This window comes from Podarcis melisellensis, assembly GCF_964234715.1.
Source record: "Podarcis melisellensis genome assembly, chromosome: 2".
Lineage (NCBI taxonomy): Eukaryota > Metazoa > Chordata > Lepidosauria > Squamata > Lacertidae > Podarcis > Podarcis melisellensis.
The window spans coordinates 119,940,992-119,961,402 of record NC_138529.1 but is presented as its reverse complement, the minus strand read 5'-3'; the positions used below and the strand labels follow the sequence as shown (position 1 = coordinate 119,961,402).

The 20,411-nt window shown below is 43.4% G+C and overlaps 1 protein-coding gene across 1 annotated transcript in view; it reads left to right on the top strand.

The window, feature by feature from the left end:
• LOC309363258 (vomeronasal type-2 receptor 26-like) overlaps positions 1-20,411 on the top strand; it is a gene marked incomplete at its 3' end in the record, with an annotated part of 55,052 nt that continues 34,641 nt past the window's right edge. Inside the window, exons 1-2 of the mRNA XM_081899363.1 lie at positions 1-304; positions 3,697-3,823. Of these exons, the coding sequence (XP_081755489.1) occupies positions 119-304; positions 3,697-3,823 (313 nt within the window). The 5' untranslated portion in view covers positions 1-118. The remainder of the gene's footprint in view (positions 305-3,696; positions 3,824-20,411) is intronic.

Sequence of the window (20,411 nt, the reverse complement as noted above, 5' to 3'; positions counted from 1 at the left end):
TAGAGCTCAAAGTGTAGAGGGCTTATATTTAACTTTTCTATTTCATAACTGCCGGTGTTTTTTCCTGCCGTTCCAGCTCCACCCTTTCTTAAGAGGACTCCAGTTTTTGAATACTTCCATGGGCAGCCTCAGATTGGATGAGAATGGGCAGATACCAGACTACTATGACATTGAGAACTGGGTGATGTTTCCCAATAAGTCTCGTGTAAGAGTGCCGGTTGGAAGTATAGGGAGAGACGGATCCACTGACATGAAGTTCACAATCAACTCACAAGCCATTGTGTGGCCCAAGTGGTTTGAGAAGGTATGGCATTCTACTCTATCCCACATCTGTAAAGCTCTAATCCCTAACTGAATAATTCCAAGGGCACATTGACTAGAGCCCTTTGCACACCTGCTGGGGAGTAAGGGCTCATTGACACTTCCATTTGTGCCACAATGTGACTTACAGGTCCTGATCTGTTTTATGGTGTGGTTTTCTCCCAGCACTTTCCTATGGAAAACCTGACTGCCATTTGCTTTGATTCAGTGGTAAAATGTGGGTTTTCTCAGGGAAAGTACTGAGACAGGAAGGAAGGAAGGAAGGAAGGAAGGAAGGAAGGAAGGAAGGAAGGAAGGAAGGAAGGAAGGACTGCTTTGACATGGAGCTTTAAAGCATGGACCTGTGAGTCGAAAGGAAGTGTGGTTGAGCCATAATCAGTGTAGTGCAGGGTTTTCAAAAGTCAGCCCAGGGGGTGAATGAGATTCATGTCCATATTTCAGGAAGCAAGGAGTGGAAAGGAGAGCTCTTGCTACTTGGAATCTTGATGGCATCTCCTGGCCTGAGTGCTTAAATGGTTAAGAAGCATGGTGCCAGCATACTATGGTGTGGAGAGGGGTTGATTGGAAACTGAATGCCATAATCTTGACACCAGGGACGCCACCTTAAGCAATTAGCATTATTAGCAGCAGCAAATAATAGAGGGATGGGAGACAGAAGGCCTAAGTGGAGCTCATCTCTCCATTCTTTGCCAAGACTCAAAACACTTTGGAAAAAGAATAATAATGTAACCATAATTCAGGAGGCACTTTTTGAAACTGGAGTCTTTAGGTGGTGGTATGTTTAACCGCTGCTCCCATTGCTCTGTCTCAGCTGCTGCCAACCTAGCAGTTTAAAAGCATACCAGTGCAAGTAGATAAATAAGTACCGCTGCAGCAGGAAGGTAAATAGTGTTTCTTTTTTAAAAAATGAATATTTATTAGCGTTTTCAATAACAGACATAACAAAAATAGACAAAAAAGTAACAAAAATACAAAAAACTTAAAAAAAATTAAAAACATATGAAATTTCAATTGCTTATTTTCATATAACTTCTTTCTCAGACCTCCTCACACCTCCCCTTCTTGTATTCCAATTCAATTGTTATTCCAGCAAATTCTTATTACTTATTTTTCAACCTTCAATTAATAATTTTTACATATTGTAAATTTACCTTTCCTCTTTCTTCCATTTCCTTAAATTATTTTTGCAATTCTTATTTTCATTTTAATTTGACCCTTCTAAAGACCAATTTTAACTTATCTAAGCTTAAACATCAACTTATACATCATTTCTTATTCTTAATCATATTTCTTAAAGTCGGCCAATATTTCCCTTTCACGGCTTTCCCAACTTCCATACAAATAATCAACACATTAAAACAAAGTAATTTATAATTATATACCCTTTGGATTACCAAACTCCACCCCCCCCTTTCCCGGTTTTGGTCCCCAACAATTGTTCATCATATACTGTTTAGCCTGGAGATCTCACGTCCGAGGCTCTCAAGTCACCCTCAGTTCCTCTCTGTCGGCCTCTTTGACAGTCCTTGATGTTGAGCTCCCTCCCCTCAGGATCCATGTTTTTTCCAACTAATCCTCCATATTTAGACTTAACACTTATGGGGTACTCCAAACCTAGTTTCATCTTCCTCTCAAGTCCAAAAGTTCCCCAAACTCCAGCTTCCACCGTGGTCAAATTTGTGATCCCTAGGTCTTCATTTTCCATCTCAAGCCAGACTTTCCACCTCAAGTTTTTATTCTCCTTTGTTGCCTTCGCGTCAGGCCCCAAATTATAGCTCTCCTTTAACATCTGCCAGTTTAGAACTCCTCCTTCCTTTTCTTCAAAAACAATATGTGTCTCTTTCTCCATATTCTCATGGCTCTCGGATTTCTCTGATTGTTCAATTGTGTAAATTTCTTGCTTCCACTCCTTATCAGTCTCAGCAATGTTATTTACTGCCAAGACCAAAGTGTTCACACTTGTAGTCAAAACTTCGGTCTGATCTTGTAACTTTCCCAGGAGAACAAGTATTCTATTAAGTTCAGTTTGATTTTTATTTCCATCAGCCATTCTTGTAATGTCCCCACCCCCCACAAGGGGGATTTTGGTACATTACTGTCTTTCGATTTAAACCCAATAAACAAGTTAGTTTGTTTCAGCTCTCTCTTATTTTCAAAAAATTGCAACAAATATAGCCAACAGAAGCGACAAAGTTCCCTTTTTCCTTTCCTTTGACAGCTAGTTTGACAGCTGTCAAAATCTTCAGTACTTCATCAACAGGCTCTCTCGCAGGACGCCCCCGGGTTCGGGGGGGTGAAACTTTAACTCCCAAAGTTACTTTTTTCCTCCGGTAAAATTCTTGTAGTGTCAAACCGTGAAGGTTAAGAACTTTTCGAGAAAAAGAAGAAGATTCTCTCGACCTTAGATAGCAGGCTCTTTGCTTTAAAATATCTACAAAGGGGGGGGGGTGGACTTCCTTTTTAACCCTTCCCCGCTTGTTCCTAATTCAACAAAATTTTCTTTGAATTCCGAATTCCGTATTTACTCACGGGTTCTTATTTTTAAGTCCAAATGTTCCAAGGAAAAATTCCGCCTTCTCCGACAATGGCATGCAGCTTCACTCCACAGAAGTAGCAGTCTATTCACAGCACCACGCCGTCCCCCGTCCCCGTTCCGTAGCCTTTAAAAAGGCTCCTTCTCAGTTTGGGGGGCGTAAATGGTGCCCGCCGAGTCACCATGCTCACAGGCATCTGCGCCTGTGATTTTTGAGGGTCCCCGCGTCGCCGCCGCGGACGAGACCTGATCCTGTGGAGCCGATTCCCTCCGGAGCTCGGAGGGAATCCGCCATTAGTCGATGGCGCTAACCCGGAAGTCCCCGGAAGGTAAATAGTGTTTCTGTGCACTTTGGCACTCATCACAGTGTCCTATTGCACCGGAAGCCATTTGGTCATGCTGGCCACATGACCAGGAAAGCTGTCTCAGGATGGACGCCGGCTCCCTTGGCCTGAAAGTGGGGATGAGCGCCGCATGCCACAGTCAACTTTCACTGGATTTAACCATATAGGGGTCCTTTGCCTTTCACTGGATTTAACCATCTAGGGGTCCTTCATAAGTATGTTTTATTGCTGCTCTTTTGTCAATGTAGGGTTTTTCATTTGCTTTTTTGATATATACTTTTGCATAGAATAGTCCGATATAATTGTCTGAACAAAAAAGGAAACACACCAAAGAGGTTTCCTTGCCATGTTGTGTTGCATCAAAATGCTTCCCTGGAAAAGTGCCTGGGGTCAGTGGGAATAGGGACCCTTGTTAGGTCTATTCCAATCTCCATAAATAAATGACAGAGACACAAATAGTCTGACACTTTCTGTTTGATGCATGTTCTCTATGTTTAGACTGTACCTAGCTCCAGGTGTACCAAAAGCTGTCAACCTGGATACGCCAAAGTGGTTCAAGAAGGAAAGCCCGTTTGCTGCTATGCTTGTGCCCCATGTGCAGAAGGGACCATCTCTGCTCAGAAAGGTGCGTGAATATAAAGGGCAGTCCTTGGGAGAATATAGATTGTGGAAACATTCACTTAGGGACACTTTCTGTGAAGAGTGAAAGACATTTTTTGGCTTCTCTATTTTTATTCACCTAAGTTAATTCTAGGAAGCGGGTTGAAACAAAGAATGAAAAGGAAGCAGTTGGTGGACAACAAATTAACGATCATGGAGAGGGCATCCTCAGTGGTCAAATATATTATTTATGTAAAGTAGAACCATTTCACATAGAACAGGACGGTATAAATTCAGCAAAAGCTGTACAAGAAGCACCTCTGTGGGAGGTCACTGCCTCTCAGCTTTAACTGTATCACAAGGTTGTTTTGGTGAGAAAACTGAGAAATTTTTGAAAACCACCTCTATCATCATGGAGGAAGGCAACAGTATAAGCATAAATATTAAATAAGCAAATAAATAAACCAATTTTGTCTACTCCTTTTTTGGACATTATTCTTTCCTGGCCATTCCTTATACGGACATTGTTCCCCCTAAAATGTCATAGAACATAGATGGTTATGGATTTAAATGATGCTAAAGCACTCCTTTTCCCTCCTTAGATGCAAAGAATTGTACCAAATGCCCCAAAGATCAGCATCCAAACAAGGGTCAAGTTCAATGTGTTCCCAAAAGTATCACCTTCCTGACCCATGAAGAAACTTTGGGGAGCCTTCTAGCTTCCATTGCTATCTTGCTGCTATTAATGACAAGCATTGTTTTAGGAATCTTCCTTAAGTACAAAGAAACTTCCATAGTCAAAGCCAATAACCGGGACCTCTCCTACATCCTCCTTGTCTCCCTCCTGCTCTCTTTTTCGTCCTCCTTCCTATTCATTGGCCGGCCAAGGAAAGAGACCTGCCTTCTCCGACAAATGGTCTTCAGCGTCATCTTCTCAGTTGCCGTCTCTTCTTTGTTGGCTAAAACCATCACTGTGGTGCTGGCCTTCATGGCCACCAAGCCGGGGAACAGAGTGAGGAGATGGCTGGGGAAAAGTCTGGCCAACGCTGTTGTCATTTCCTGTTCCAGTGTCCAAGTTTTCATCTGCACCACCTGGCTGAGTACCTCTCCCCCATTCCCAGAGTCTGACATGCACTCCCAGCCCCGAGAGATTATCCTGCAATGCAATGAAGGGTCTGTGGCCATGTTTTATGGTGCTCAGGGCTACACGGGCTTCCTGGCTGCTATCTGCTTCATGGTGGCTTTCCTGGCCAGGAAGCTGCCTGGGGCCTTCAATGAAGCCAAGCTGATCACCTTCAGCATGTTGGTCTTCTGCAGTGTTTGGGTGTCCTTTGTGCCCACCTACCTGAGCACCAAGGGAAAATACATGGTAGCCGTGCAGGTCTTCTCTATGTTGGCCTCCAGTGCTGGTCTCCTGGGCTGCATCTTCATCCCAAAGTGCTACATCATTATACTGAGACCTGATCTGAACACAAAGGAGCACTTGACAACAAAAAACTAAAGATGGCATCTGATTCTCCAGGCTATATAAAGGGATGGGTTCTGTTTCAAACAGACTCTCAATCAGAAACAGTTGGAGTGAACTTAATTCAGGTGTGATACAGGACCTTGGGACATGTAGTGGGCTTCAGGTTCCCTGTTATTATTCTACAATAGGTACTTACATACTTTTACATAGCCTTTATCTTTTTCTTTTTTGCCAGGAGAAGGTTCACTATATATATATTGTTGTAACCAATCCTAGTATTTCTAGTTTTCTAGTTTTTCTCCAAACAGTTCAAAATATCTAACAAGAATTCAGAATTCAGGTTGCAACAAAGCAGATTCCGACGACACATATGGAAAAGCTCTTTGCCAGTAAGAGCTGTTTGACAGTGGAGGTGGTGAACTCTCCTTCCTTGGAGGTTTTCAAGGAGAGTTTGGATGACCAAATATCAAGGATGCTTTAGCTGAGATTCCTGCATTGCTGGTGGTTGGACTAGATGACCCTAGGCATCCTTTCCAGCTCTACAATTCTATTTGAACGTCTAGATTCCCCATCCTCCTGGCCCTAACTCAAAGACCACAAGCGCTTCAGCCTCTCTTCACAGTGAACATGCTCCAGCCACAAACATGCTTCAGACTCTTTACAATTCTTTCTTGACCTCATAAAATCTTTGAGAAGTGACCAGAATGACAAAGAATTCTGCTGTGTTTCTGCTGCAGCAGTGTGTGTGTGTGTGTGTGTGTGTGTGTGTGTGTGTAGAGTGCCAGGGCTGTTAGCTATATATTTTAAAGCTTGTTTACTTGCTAAAAGTTAGTGATGATCTGTTGCTGTTGCTTGAGCTGCCTGAAGATGCTTCCCTGGTGGTTTTTGAAGGCGAAGATTCTTGGATGAATCAAGATGCAATGAGGCCACCCAAGGAGGAGAAACCTCTGAGCTTTATTGCAAGATAGAAGAGGGAGGCTTGAAGTAATATAAGTACTTCTAACATGGTGTGATATTTTCCTGTTTCTTTCCCAATAAACATTCATTGGTGAGATGCAAAGTTTGGGTTCCACCAAATGCTCTTTTCAGAGCTGAAGCATTTATAAGGTTTTTCTTTCATGTGGATTTTCTGATGAAAAATCAGAGCTAAACCTGAAGTGACTTTCACATTCAAAACACGAATACATTATTACAGGAGTGCGACTATCATCAATAAGTTTTTGCAAGTTACATCTCATTGGTTTATGTCACTTTATTTTCTTTAAATTTACCATATTTTATCATGTATAAGATACTCCCATGTAGTAGTAATAGTAGTAGTAACAACAACAACAACAACAATTTTATTATTTATAACCCACCCATCTGGCTGGGTTTCCCCAGCCACTCTGGGTGCCTTACAACACTTAAAAAATGGTAAAACATCAAACATTAAAAACTTCCATAAACAGGATTACCGTCAGATGTCTTCTAAAAGTCAAAGTTGTTTATTTCCTTGACATCTGGTGGGAGGGTGTTCCACAGGGAGGGTGCCACTACTGAGAAGGCCCTCTGCCTGGTTCCCTGTAACCTCACTTTTTGCAGTGCGGGAAAGGAGACGCTCCTTCACATACAAAATGATCCCTATTTTTTAGAACTCAAAAAGATCACCGAAAGTTGTTGAGGTTCTTGCATGGCTATGCAGCACTGCCACCACCACCCAACAAGGGAAGCTCAATGCTGGTGCTCTTACTGCTTCCCACATCGCTGCCTTCGTATTAACATCGGCTTCAACCCAGCTCATTGTTTTATGTTGTTGTTGTTTAGTCGTGTCCGACTCTTCGTGACCCCATGGACCAGAGCACGCCAGGCACTCCTGTCTTCCACTGCCTCCCGCAGTTTGGTCAGACTCATGTTTGTAGCTTCGAGAACACTGTCCAACCATCTCATCCTCTGTGTATCTGAAGAAGTGTGCATGCAGACGAAAGCTCATACCAAGAACTAACTTAGTTGGTCTTTAAGGTGCTACTGGAAGGAATTTTTTTGTTTCATCTCATCCTCTGTCGTCCCCTTCTCCTTGTGCCCTTAATCTTTCCCAACATCAGGGTTTTTTGCAGGGAGTCTTCTCTTCTCATGAGGTGGCCAAAGTATTGGAGCCTCAGCTTCAGGATCTGTCCTTCCAGTGAGCACTCAGGGCTGATTTCCTTCAGAATGGAGAGGTTTGATCTTCTTGCAGTCCATGGGACTCTCAAGAGTCTCCTCCAGCACCATAATTTAAAAGCATCAATTCTTCAGTGATCAGCTGAACTTTCTTTATGGTCCAGCTCTCACTTCCATACATCACTACTGGGAAAACCATGGCTTTAACTATACGGACCTTTGTTGACAAGGTGATGTCTCTGCTTTTTAAGATGCTGTCTAGGTTTGTCATTGCTTTTCTCCCAAGAAGCAGGCGCCTTTTAATTTCGTGACTGCTGTCACCATCTGCAGCAATCGTGGAGCCCAGGAAAGTAAAATCTCTCACTGCCTCCATTTCTTGCCCTTCCTTTTGCCAGGAGCATTGTCTTATACATGGCAAAATTTGGTAATGATTTGTAACATTCTGCAAACTGCTTTATTTCATCCAAATGTTATACAGTGGAACCTTGTGTTATGGCGGGGATCAATTTTGGAGGCCCCGCCACAACCTGAAAACGACGTGACCCAAAGCGTCACGTCTGCGCATGCGTGAACAGCGCAAACCCAGAAGTAACTCATTCCGGTACTTCCGGATTAGCACCGGTCGCAAACCAAGGGTGATGTAAGCCGCAGGCAATGTTACCTAAGGCTCCACTGTAATATCATTAAACTTTGTACATCAATTGACACATTTCAGTGACAAAGTTGAACCTGTGTCTGAGACTGGTTATGCTTTATTTCCTGTGTATCATTGAACATTTACATTTTTAAAAAATGTAGTATAAACACTGACAACTGGGACGTATTGGCCTGCGACCGCTCTAGTTGGAGAACAGCCTTTACCAAAGGTGTCATGGGCTTTGAAGACACTCAAACTCAGGACGCAAGGGAGAAACGTGATGAGAGGAAGGCACGCTTGGCAAATCCTCACTGTGATCAACTCCCACCTGGAAACTGGCCTCCACAATCACCTACGGACTCATTGTTAAAACCGTGTTTATGGATGACAATCTTACTTGGCTATGAGTGATCGCCAAAGAAGACGAAGATCATTGAACAAATTTGAACCCGGAGTGAAGGACCCAGTTAGCGGTGGTGCATATGCCAGGATTTGGCCTGTTACGTGCTAGCATAAATTGGACCCCCAATGTAACCATGATGACATTATAATTTGTACAGGAAGACTAAACTATTGTAACAGTGATCTAGGCAGAGGAGTGTTGGGGTGAGGAATTGGATGACTGAAACATGTGTGGCCTTGTCTCATAGTAAAGACATCAGGCATATCAATAGGACTGTTTGTGAATTTTTCAGGAACAGTGTGGAAATATGTGGAAAGTCACGCTCCGCATTTGCACTCCGGGTTTCATTTCCGTGTTTGGAAACCAGCATAAACAACCTTTGGTTGTTGTTTTTATTTTGATTACGTATATTGAGGTTTTATATTCTGGTTTTATTCTGTGAACCGCCCTGAGACCTGAGACCATAGGATGGTATATAAATTCAATAAATAATAATAATAATACTAATAACTTTTGTGAAACAACTTGTTAATTTTCATTATGCATGAGTGAATGCACCTCTGTTCTCCAGAATATGGTTTCTCTGTTTATTATTTTTCAATACTGCCTTTTATCCAAGGCACCTGAGGAAGTTTATAATCTTAAAATATTAACAACAATAGTACTGAAACTCAGAGGGTCTCAATTAACACCCTCCCCCCAAATTTGGGATGATAACATGGGATCAAGGAGAGGTTACGGTCTGTGCCTTAACTGAATTTATTTTTGCACTCCTAATAAATTTTCACAATGAAAATGAAAAAAGATACTTTAAAAAATGGCCCAGCCATCAGTATAGACAATAAAGTAGCCTAACAAATCCAAGCATCAGACTGCTATAGAAATGAAACGAATTAGAAAATAAAACTGCAAAATGAGTCTGGGTGACCCCAGATGAAAACTGCATAAAGACTAGTGTTGTTGAACAGATACATACTGGGATCAGGCAGTGGTACAACAGCATATGTCAAACATTATGCCCAAATGAACATTATGAATTCTTTTTCATCATTCAGGATTTAGGTGAAAGGAAAAAAAAACATTTGCGTATGTGGAGTTCCTGACTTTTGTGCTGGACATCAATTGTTACAATGTAAAAGCATGTTAAAAATCAGATGCCTTCTTTAGTTTTCGTTGCTCCTTTGTATTCAGATCAGGCCTGTGTAGAATAATGTAGTACTTGGGAAAGAAGATGCAGCCCAGAAGCCCAGCACTGGAGGCCAAGATGGAGAAGACCTGCACAGCTACCATGTATTTCCCCTTGGTGCTCAGGTAGGTGGGCACAAAGGACACCCAAACACTGCAGAAGACCAGCATGCTGAAGGTGATCAACTTGGCTTCATTGAAGGACCCAGGCAGCTTCCTGGCTAGGAAAGCCACCACGTAGCAGATAGCAGCCAAGAAACCCATGTAGCAGAGGGAACTATAGAACAGGGCAATGGATCCTTCATTGCATTGCAAGACAATCTCTCCAGCGTGGGAGTGCAGGTCAGACTCTGGGAACGGTGGAGAAAGTCCCAACCATAAGGTGCAGATAGCAACTTGGACAGTGGAACAAGAAATGACAATGGAGTTGGCCAAACTCTTCCCCAGCCATCTCCTCACCCTGTTCCCTGGCTTTGTGGCCAGGAAGGCCAGCACAACAGTGATGGTTTTAGCCAACACAGAAGAGACGGCAACAGAGAAGATGATGCTGAAGACTGTTTGTCGGAGAAGGCAGGTCATTTTCCTTGGCTGGCCTATGAAGAGGAAGGAGGACAGAAAGGAAAGCAGGAGAGATACAAGGAGGATGTAGGAGATGTCCCTGTTGTTGGCTTTGACTATGGGAGTGTCAAAGTATTTGATGGAGATTCCTAGCACTATCACTGTGGTTAAGGACAATAAGAGGGCAAAGGAAGTTAGGAGGATCCCTAAATATTCTCCATAAGCGAGGAAGACGGTTATCTTGGGTACACATTTATACTGGGCCTTGTTTGGATGGTGATCTTCTAGACACTTGGTGCAATGCTCTGCATCTGCAAAGAAGAAGAGTAATGTTTAATAGAGCTTTTCAGTGGCTTCAGCCAAGGCCCTGACCCATATCCACCCTATTTGACATGAGCCAACAGTGTGACGCGGCAGCTAAAAAAGCCAATGCAATTCTGGGCTGCATCAATAGGAGTATAGCATCTAGATCAAGGGAAGTAATAGTGCCATTGTATTCTGCTCTGGTCAGACCTCACCTGGAGTACTGTGTCCAGTTCTGGGCACCACAGTTCAAGAAGGACACTGACAAACTGGAACGTGTCCAGAGGAGGGCAACCAAAATGGTCAAAGGCCTGGAAACGATGCCTTATGAGGAACGGCTAAGGGAGCTGGGCATGTTTCGCCTGGAGAAGAGGAGGTTAAGAGGTGATATGATAGCCATGTTCAAATATATCAAAGGATGTCACATAGCGGAGGGAGAAAGGTTGTTTTCTGCTGCTCCAGAGAAGCAGACACGGAGCAATGGATCCAAACTACAAGAAAGAAGATTCCACCTAAACATTAGGAAGAACTTCCTGACAGTAAGAGCTGTTCAGCAGTGGAATTTGCTGCCAAGGAGTGTGGTGGAGTCTCCTTCTTTGGAGGTCTTTAAGCAGAGGCTTGACAACCATATGTCAGGAGTGCTCTGATGGTGTTTCCTGCTTGGCAGGGAGTTGGACTTGATGGCCCTTGTGGTCTCTTCCAACTCTATGATTCTATGATTATGTTGGCATTCAGGTTGTGTTGAGACTGTCACATATCAATGTGGGTCAGGTTGGGTGGCCCAGAGTAATCTGGCTGTTTCTGTGGAGAAAGCCACTTTGCAAAGCAACGTTGGTCCGATCTATGACTCCTCTCAACAGCTGTTGAACATATGCCTCAATTGTATGGCGTATAGGGGCTCATTCCAAGTGGCGTCCCTGCAGAAAAGTCGCATATGAAGGGTCAACCTGCAAAACAGACCCTGCTGCTTTTGGTTAATTAATTAATTAGAATGGGGGGGTATTCTAAAAAGTTCTCCCGGTCTGCCCCACGGAGAGCCTCAAGGTCCATAAATAACAACACCCTAGTGGTCCCGGGCCCTAAGGAAGTTAGATTGACTTCAACCAGAGCCAGGGCCTTTTCAACTCTGGCTCCGGCCTGGTGGAACGCTCTGCCTCATGAGACCAGGGCCCTGCAGGATCTGATTTCTTTCCGCAGGGCCTGTAAGACAGAGTTGTTCCATCTGGCCTTTGGCTTGGAGCCAATTTGATTCCCTCCCCCTTTTTCTTTTTTCCTTTCCTTCTCCTGTGATGAGGCTGCATTTTAATATTTTAATGTTTCAGTATTTTAATGTTGTATTTTAATCTTGTTTTTAAGTTGTATTCATTCAACTTGTTTTTATTATCGCTTGTTAGCCACCCTGAGCCCGGCCTTGGCTGGGGAGGGTGGGATATAAATAAAAATTATTATTATTATTAAATATTAACTAATCTGTGAACTAATGCAAGATTGGATCTAAGGTGGGTGTGAGTGGGTTCATCAGGTTGGCCTCTAGCTTATCAGGCCAATGGGGGGCTGTTCTGAGGCCATGGGGTGTATCAGGGAACTATGCTGAGGCCTAATAATCTACCGTAGTTCCATAACAGACTTCTGTAAAACATGCACACCTGGATTCAGAATTTATACCAAAGAGCATGAAAAGGCAAGTGGCTGTGAGATGACAACATGTAGTAAGGCTGAGGAGCAGGGGTGGCTGGGAGGCATTTAGTGATTTACGTATTTCTATCAGACTTTTCAAAGAAGCTTAATTCACACACACACACAAATGTGCGAGAGAAATACAGTGAGACCTTAGTTCTTGAACTTAATCCATTTCAGAAATCCATCCGACTCCTGAAATGTTTGAGAACCAAGGCATGGTTTCTGATTGGCGCAGGCGCCCCAGAAACAATAGCCGACAACTGCATTGGACATTTGGCTTCTGAAAAACGTTCAAAAACCGGAACAATTACTTCCGGGCTTTTGGCGTTTGGGAGCCAATTTGTTCGTCAACTAAGCCGTTCGAGAACCAAGGTTCCACTGTACAAGTATATAGAGGCATCACCTTCTCCAGAGGATTGAGGGGACCTGATGCAGCATCCTAAACATTGGGGGGTGGCCCCCTCAAAAAAAGATTGGGGCCCCACAGTGTTTCAGCTCCCCGGAGCCTTGAAAGTATATATCAAAACAATAGCATGAACACAATTAAAAATACAAAATTCCGATGAAATATATGAAACTTAGGAAACAGGAAGCCCAACACTTAAGCTCCCAGTCAAAAGTGACCTCATGGGTCATCCATTTCACCTCCTGCCTAAATCAAGAATTCTACTGTACTTGAAGCATACTAGCCCATCCTGCCTTGAAATGCTTTTAGAAGATGCCTGACTGAATTCTTCCCCAACGGCTTCCCTTTCTGCTGGTGTCCCCCACCTTCTTGAGTGGAGATCGTCCCTTTTGCACAGGGAATGCAGTCATAGCAGCAGATTGGTTTTCCTTCCTGAATCACTTTGACAAATCCAGGTCCACAACTTCCCACACACCTGGAAGTAGGAAGTGTCTAAGCATAAAGACAAGGCGAGTCAATGAAAACGTGTTCAGGGTAATGTAACAATGTAAATAAGACGTAGGGTTGGGAAGGGCCTAACTGGACCTTTAGCCCCAGGTTCAACTTGAGCCTTGCATTTTTAAAGCATAGTAAGTTTAATGCGAATTTTGCAATTAAATTGAACCCTGCAAGGCTGAAACAACCACCATGTTGCTTGAGACACAATATGTTGCACGGTAACATAAAACTGGGTCTTCTCTGTTGCACACCCCAGCTGTAAGAATAGATCAGGGGTCAGCAAAATTTTTCAGCAGGGGGCCGTTCCACTGTCCCTCAGACCTTGTGGGGGGCCAGACTTTTTTTTGGGGGGGGAGAACAAATTCCTATGCCCCATAAATAACCCAGAGATGCATTTTAAATGAAAGGACACATTCTACTCATGTAAAAAACACGCTGATTCCTGGACTGTCTGTGGGCTGGATTTAGAAGGCGATTGGGCCGGATCCAGCCCCTGGGCCTTAGTTTACCTACCCATGGAATAGATGTTTCTGTCAGTTTGCATTTCTTAGTACAGAAAGTATTGATCTGATGTGTAGAGATCTTTCCTATTCTAATTAATTCAAGAGGGTTCTGGGTGAAAGAAACAAGCAGAAGGTTCGTGATGTTTGGGTTATTCCTTCAGAGAAGCTGAATACAGCTGGCTTAAACTGGTTCTGTTATCTCTTTCAGTCAAGGTAATGCTGACTATAAAAGTAGGGCCAGAAGGAGCCCAGGTTTCACTTTCTCTTTCCATCTCTTTTTCTTCTGGTATGGTGTTCTGTATACAGTGGTACCTTGGGTTAAGAACTTAATTCGTTCTGGAGGTCCGTTCTTAACCTGAAACTGTTCTTCACCTTAGGTACCACTTTAGCTAATGGGGCCTCCCACTGCCTCCTCACCGCCGCTGCCGCACAATTTCTGTTCTCATCCTGAAGCAAAGTTCTTAACCCAAGGTACTATTTCTGGGTTAGCGGAGTCTGTAACCTGAAGCGTATGTAACCTGAAGCGTCTGTAACCCGAGCTACCACTGTATCGTACACTTATAAAAGCTTAAGGAACATACAATGAAAAGAAATATATGATTGCCCACCACCCACCTGATTGAACCACTTTGGCCACACAATGGCATCCTGGTCGATGGTGCACTTCAGGTCTGGCGATCCCTGTCTGTCAATACTCCCAAACTTCACTCTGAGGACGGACCTATTGGGGAACACCACCCAGTTCACAATGTCCAGGTCAGCTACCAGCTCCCCGTTCTCGTCCAAATACACCAAGTCCATGGAAGAATTGTAGAACTGGGAATTTCCTAGGAAAGAATGGAGCTAGAATGGTAGAGAAAAGGGCAGCATTTAGAACATGGGAAAGGACACTGACTATCCATTTCTGCCCATTTCATGCTTGGAGCAGCTCTGATTTGGGGCTGGTTGCAGACTCAAGTAGCTCAGTCAATTATGGTTCTCTCGGTTTCTCATTTTTTCCAATCTTGAATTCCGTTCTCCATTCACTTCATCCAGCTTCATCAGCATTTTAGTGCCCATTTCTTCTAATGGACACTTCTTTGTATGTGCGTTTGGCTAATATATACACACTACGATATATATTTTCTCTAGTATATTCATTTTTTATGCACACCTGCCCCAATATAAGCGTTTTTCTAAGCACTGGTTGGAGAACTGCATCAAACAAGAATAATAGAAGTGGAATACCGACTGTGGAAGAATGGAGAATGAAGTTGTTAGACTATATGGAGCTGGACAAATTGATAGGAAAGATTAGATACTTAAGAGACCAAAAGTTCATCGAGGACTGGGGGAAATTTGTGGAATATCTGGAACATATAAGTGAGAGACAGATAACGCTAATGAGATTTAAAGAAGCACTGTGAAAGACTATGAAATATTGTCTGAAGGGAATAAAAAGAAAGATATAAACAATGTCAATACAAAATTAAGAAATGCGTAACTTAAATTATAAATACGGATGATTTACGGATAAGCTGGAGGAAGTCCAAAGAAAGGTGTATGTTGTGAAATTTTGATGTGAAATTAATATGTTTTTTGTTTGTTTTTTCTTTTGATGTAAATTAATAAAAATTCATTAAAAAAAGTGGAATTTCAAAGGATGGCTGTGCTTCCCTTCTTGAATTGTTTCTGATTAGGTAGGTTTCCCCCTTTTAAATCAAACTGAAACAAGTTTCTAATATGGACTCACAGCGCACACTCTCCCTCAAAGCTGTGTGCTTGGTGGAGAGAGTGGGGTGCCAGAACATAGCCAGGTGGGTATTGCCTGGTATGGAGAAGGAAGGAAGGCTTAGAGAGAGCCTGAGGAATGTTATCTCCCCTGCCCAAAAGAACTCCAGGTAACAGGAGTGATTGGGACTTGTTACCAGAAGGGTTGTGTCCTCTGAGGCCAGTGTAACGGAGCAAAAATTGGAACAGAAACTGGGTTTGCAATTTTTCACTTTACCACTCCACATTCTCTAGTGATGAGGAGCTCTCTATGTCCTAAACCAGGGATTCGCAAACTTTTTCAGACTGTCTATGATGGAAAAGAAAATACTGTACCTGCCATGGCTGTAGCCTTTGAGCTTCCAGTCTCTCCCTCACCCTTTGCTTAGATCGAGATGAATATGCAGCATTTAGGGCATGTGCCATGGTTTGGACAGCATTGTAGATTCTGTGGCAGTCCAGAGAAAGGCTTCTTTGCAGATCATCTTGGGGCAGCAGCACTTCCGGTTTCTCTCTCTCTCTGCATCTTGTCCAGCCTTTCACTGACAATTCATCCTTTAAATAGGAACAATGAAAAGATTTGTCCCAAAACTGCTTGATAGCAAAGAAAAAGGGCTCAAAGTCATCATATTTGGTCCTTTCATTTGTCTCAATAAAGAAGGAAAAAATACCACGGATTTGTTGGGAAGATAAGCCACTGTACATCAACTCCAAGGAGACGTCCCACATAGCTGTTGTGATCCAGATTTTCCCAACAAGGGATTTCATCTCAAGAGCATTTTGTACAGTTAGCATTCCATCTAAGAAATAAGTCATCTCTGCATAGTAAACAAATACATGGACTTGTCTCCACTTGAGGAATGGAAACAAATCCGTCCGTATTGTATTTGTATTCAGTCCTTGGATGGTTAGTGAGATGACAACACAAACATCACTTCGGGTGAGCACAGGTGTCAAGGTCTTCATGAACCTCTCTCCATCGTCAGTGTCTGGAGCAATGAGACCAATCAATGTCCATCTGAAGTGATGGAGCAGCTTGACAATCCCTGGGTAGTGGGCTTCTTCTTTGGGGACCATCCGGTAGAAAAAAGGATACTGCTTCTTATCATTTAGAACATTAGAGACAAAAGCATAACTGACCTGGGAAGGAATGAGAGATTTGTGACTCATTTGAGTTCAAATCAAGGCTCAAATATTTCCAACCCCTGCACTGGAATAATATTAGAAACATAGAATTGTAGAATTGGATGGGACCTTGACTGTCATCTAGTTCAACGCCTGCAATGAAGGAATCTCAACTAATGCATCCTTGACAGATGGCCAGCCAACCTCAGCTAAAAAACCTCCAAAGAAGGAGAGCCCACTGTCTTCCAAGGAAGTCCATTCTACTGTCAAACAGCTCCTACTTTCAGAAAGTTATTCTTAATGTTCAGTTGGAATCTCCCTCATTGGTTTGCGTTCTACCACCTGGAGCAGAAGAAAGCAAGCTCGCTCCATCTTCTATATCCTTTAGATATTGGAAGATGGCTATCATATTGAAATAATCATACATAAACATCATATCTAAATGTCTAAAAGAGCTTGCGTATGTAATCTCAGAGCCTCTGTCTATAATCTTTGAGAATTCTTGGAGAACAGGTGAGGTCCATGCAGACTGGAGGTGGGCAAATATTGTCCCCATCTTCAAAAAGGAGGTAACTAGCAACCAGTAGGCATGACATCGATACCAGGGAAGGTCCTGAAACAGATAATTCAACAATCTGTCTGTGAGCATTTAAAAAAGGATGCTCTGATTACTGAGGTAACTGTTAGGGTGAATTTGTAACTGGTTTACTATCCAAACCCAAAGAGTACTCATTTTTAGTTCTTCATCATCCTGGAAAAAAGTAACAGGTAGGGTGCTGCAGGGTTCTGTCCTGGGCCTGTTGTTGTTCAATATCTTTATAAATGACTTGGATGGAGGAATTGATGGAGTGCTCATCCAATCTGTAGATAGGAGAACTAGGCCCAAACTAACAAAATGAATTTCAATAGCAACAAATGTAAGGCTCTGCACTTAAGCAAGAAGAATCAGCTGCACAAATATAAGATGGGGGACACCTGGCTTGCTAGTAGTACATGTGGAAAGGATCTGGGGTAGCTTGTGATCTTAGTAGACTACAAGCTTAACACGTGTCAACAGTAGGATGCAGCAGCAAAAAAGCTCATGCTATTCTCGGCTGCATCAACAGAAATATAGTGTCCAGATCAAGGAAAGTACAGTAGTGCCCCGCAAGACGAATGCCTCGCAAGACGGAAAACCCGCAAGACGAAAGGGTTTTCCGTTTGCGAGTTGCTTCGCAAGACGAATTTCCCTATGGGCTTGCTTCGCAAGAAGAAAGCCCATAGGGAAATCTCTGGGGACCTCTTTTAAATGCTGGCGGTGGGGAGCAAAGCCTTTCGCTCCCCTCCGGCCTTCAAAAGAGGTCCAGGAAGGCTGGCGGGGGCTGAAAGGCTTTGCTCCCCACCGCCAGCATTTTAAAAGCGGTCCGGGATAGCAGGGAAGCGCTTCCCGCTATCCCGGACGGCTTTTGAAGGCAGACGGGGGGAGCAAAAACTTTTGCCCCCCGCCGGCCTTCAGAAGAGGGCCCCGCCCACCAGCATTTTAAAAAACCCCGGGACAGCGGAGAAGTCCTCTGCTGTCCCGGGGTTTTTTAAAATGCTGGGGGAGGGAAGAAAAGCCCTTGACCCCCCCCCAGCCTTCAGAAGAGGTTGGGGGACAGACTGTCCCCGGACCTGGTCTGAAGGCGGTTTCCATAGGAACGCATTGATTGATTTTCAATGCATTCCTATGGGAAACCATGCTTCGCAAGATGAAAAAACTTGCGGAACGAATTAATTTTGTCTTGCGAGGCACCACTGTAATAATACCACTCTATTCTGCCTTGGTCAAACCACACCTGGAATACTGTGTCCTATTCTGGGCACCACAAATTAAGAAGGATGTTGACAAGCTGGAACATGGTCAGAGGAGGGTGGCCAAGATGACTAAGGGTCTGGAAACCAAGCCTTATGAGGAATGGTTGAAAGAGCTGCATATGTTAAGTCTGGAAAAGAAGAGACTGAGAGGAGATATGATAGCCATCTTCAAATATCTCAATGACTGTCACATGGATAATGGAACGAGCTTGGCTCTTTATTTAATGTCCCCCCTGCCAAACACTAAAGCTGGTATAAATTGAAAAATAATGTCTGATGACATTTTGATAAGGATAATGCCATGTGGATGTTGAAAAACATGTATGAGCAACATCAAGTCCATCATAAAATGTTGTATGGAAGCATCCATAGTCTTGTTTTGAAATTGTGCGAAAATACTATGTGAGAAAAGAAAGATATGTTTCTGTCCTCCAAGAGCAGTGAAATCTACCGTATTTTTCGTTCTATAAGACGCACCAGACCACAAGACGCACCTAGTTTTTGGAGGAGGAAAACAATAAAAAAAAAATATTCTGAATCTCAGAAGCCAGAACAGCAAGAGGGATCGCTGAGCAGTGAAAGCAGTAGTCCCTCTTGCTGTTCTGGCTTCTGTGATAGCTGCGCAGCCTGCATTCGCTCCATAAGATGCACACACATTTCCCCTTACTTTTTAGGAGGGAAAAAGTGAGTTTTCAATTCACCAACAATTCTCTGTTTTAAAAAGTATCTCTTTCCAGCATCACTTTGAATATACATCCCACCCATTTGTTACATCCCCTAGATTTAGGCTCAGCCAGCAAATGCCCCACCTGTCTCCATTCCTACCTGTGGGATTTTATACGTGCCCAGCAAGCTTGAAATCCAGATGGAGTTTTGAGAGCCAGCCCCTTCCAAAACAGTGAATACATTAGTCTGTCTACCACAGTTGTAGTTTGGAATATTTGCCTGCCCAGGAGACAGCAGGTCCAGCAAAGCATCATAGGTCACCCTTCCATCAAAAAAGTTCTCATAGATGCTGTAGCCCAGGGTGATGTTGGGTAAGAGCTTGGGATTCCGATTGATCTCTTGGATGGAAAACACAAAGGACAAGAGCTGCCAGTATTTTGTGGTTCCTTTCCTACAAAAATGTACATATCAGATCATCCTTGAGCATTCAGTGAACATATCAGATTTAACTCTGGCTGTTTAAGATAAGAAGAGTTTGGATTTGATATCCCGCTTTATCACTACCCGAAGAAGTCTCAAAGTGGCTAACATTCTCCTTTCCCTTCCTCCCCCACAACAAACATTCTGTGAGGTGAGTGGGGCTGAGAGACTTCAGAGAAGTGTGACTGGCCCAAGGTCACCCAGCAGCTGCATGTGGAGGAGCGGAGATGTGAACCTGGTTCACCAGATTACAGATTACTCTTGATGATTCACCCTCTTGCCAACACTTTATTTTCTTAACTTTCCATTTTCCTGACCATTGCCTCCTACATTTATTCTCATTATATATGACACATGCAATGGAGTCTATTGTACTCTATAGTGCAGATCAAGCGAAGTCATAGCAAGTGCACACTCAGGCGCACACAAACTCACATACATTCACACGCAGCTGCAGTTCAGCTGCAAACACACAGAGAAGCTAAACACAACCTCCTGTTTCTAATTGTTGAAATATCTGAACACCCTTCCCCCAGTTGTCCCACCAAGCCTCACTACCTCTTTTTGAAGACCCTTTCATGTTCATCTCCCTGGCTGAACATTACTTTGCTCTGATAGCTGCTCATTGCCCCATGTTTGCTCTGCAAACACCTCACTTCCCCCAGCTGCGCAGGACTGTGGATAAGCTAATGATGGGAGCTTCCAGACTGTGGCTATCTTGCGGGTGGGATCCAATGGCACACCAGCAAATTCCGGCCGCACCATTAATGTGGTGGATTTGGGCTCAATTACAACAATCCCTCCAAGCCCAGAGACATTTTTTGGGGGGTAAGGAAAGTGACAGAAAACATACTGGAAAGTGTGGAATAACAACCCTTTGATGGCATGTTGCATGACCTCCCCACAAGTGAATCAGAATCAACACTAATCTAGCAACGGTTGCCTTCTTTAAAATCTTAAGAACGTCCAAGAAGATGCTG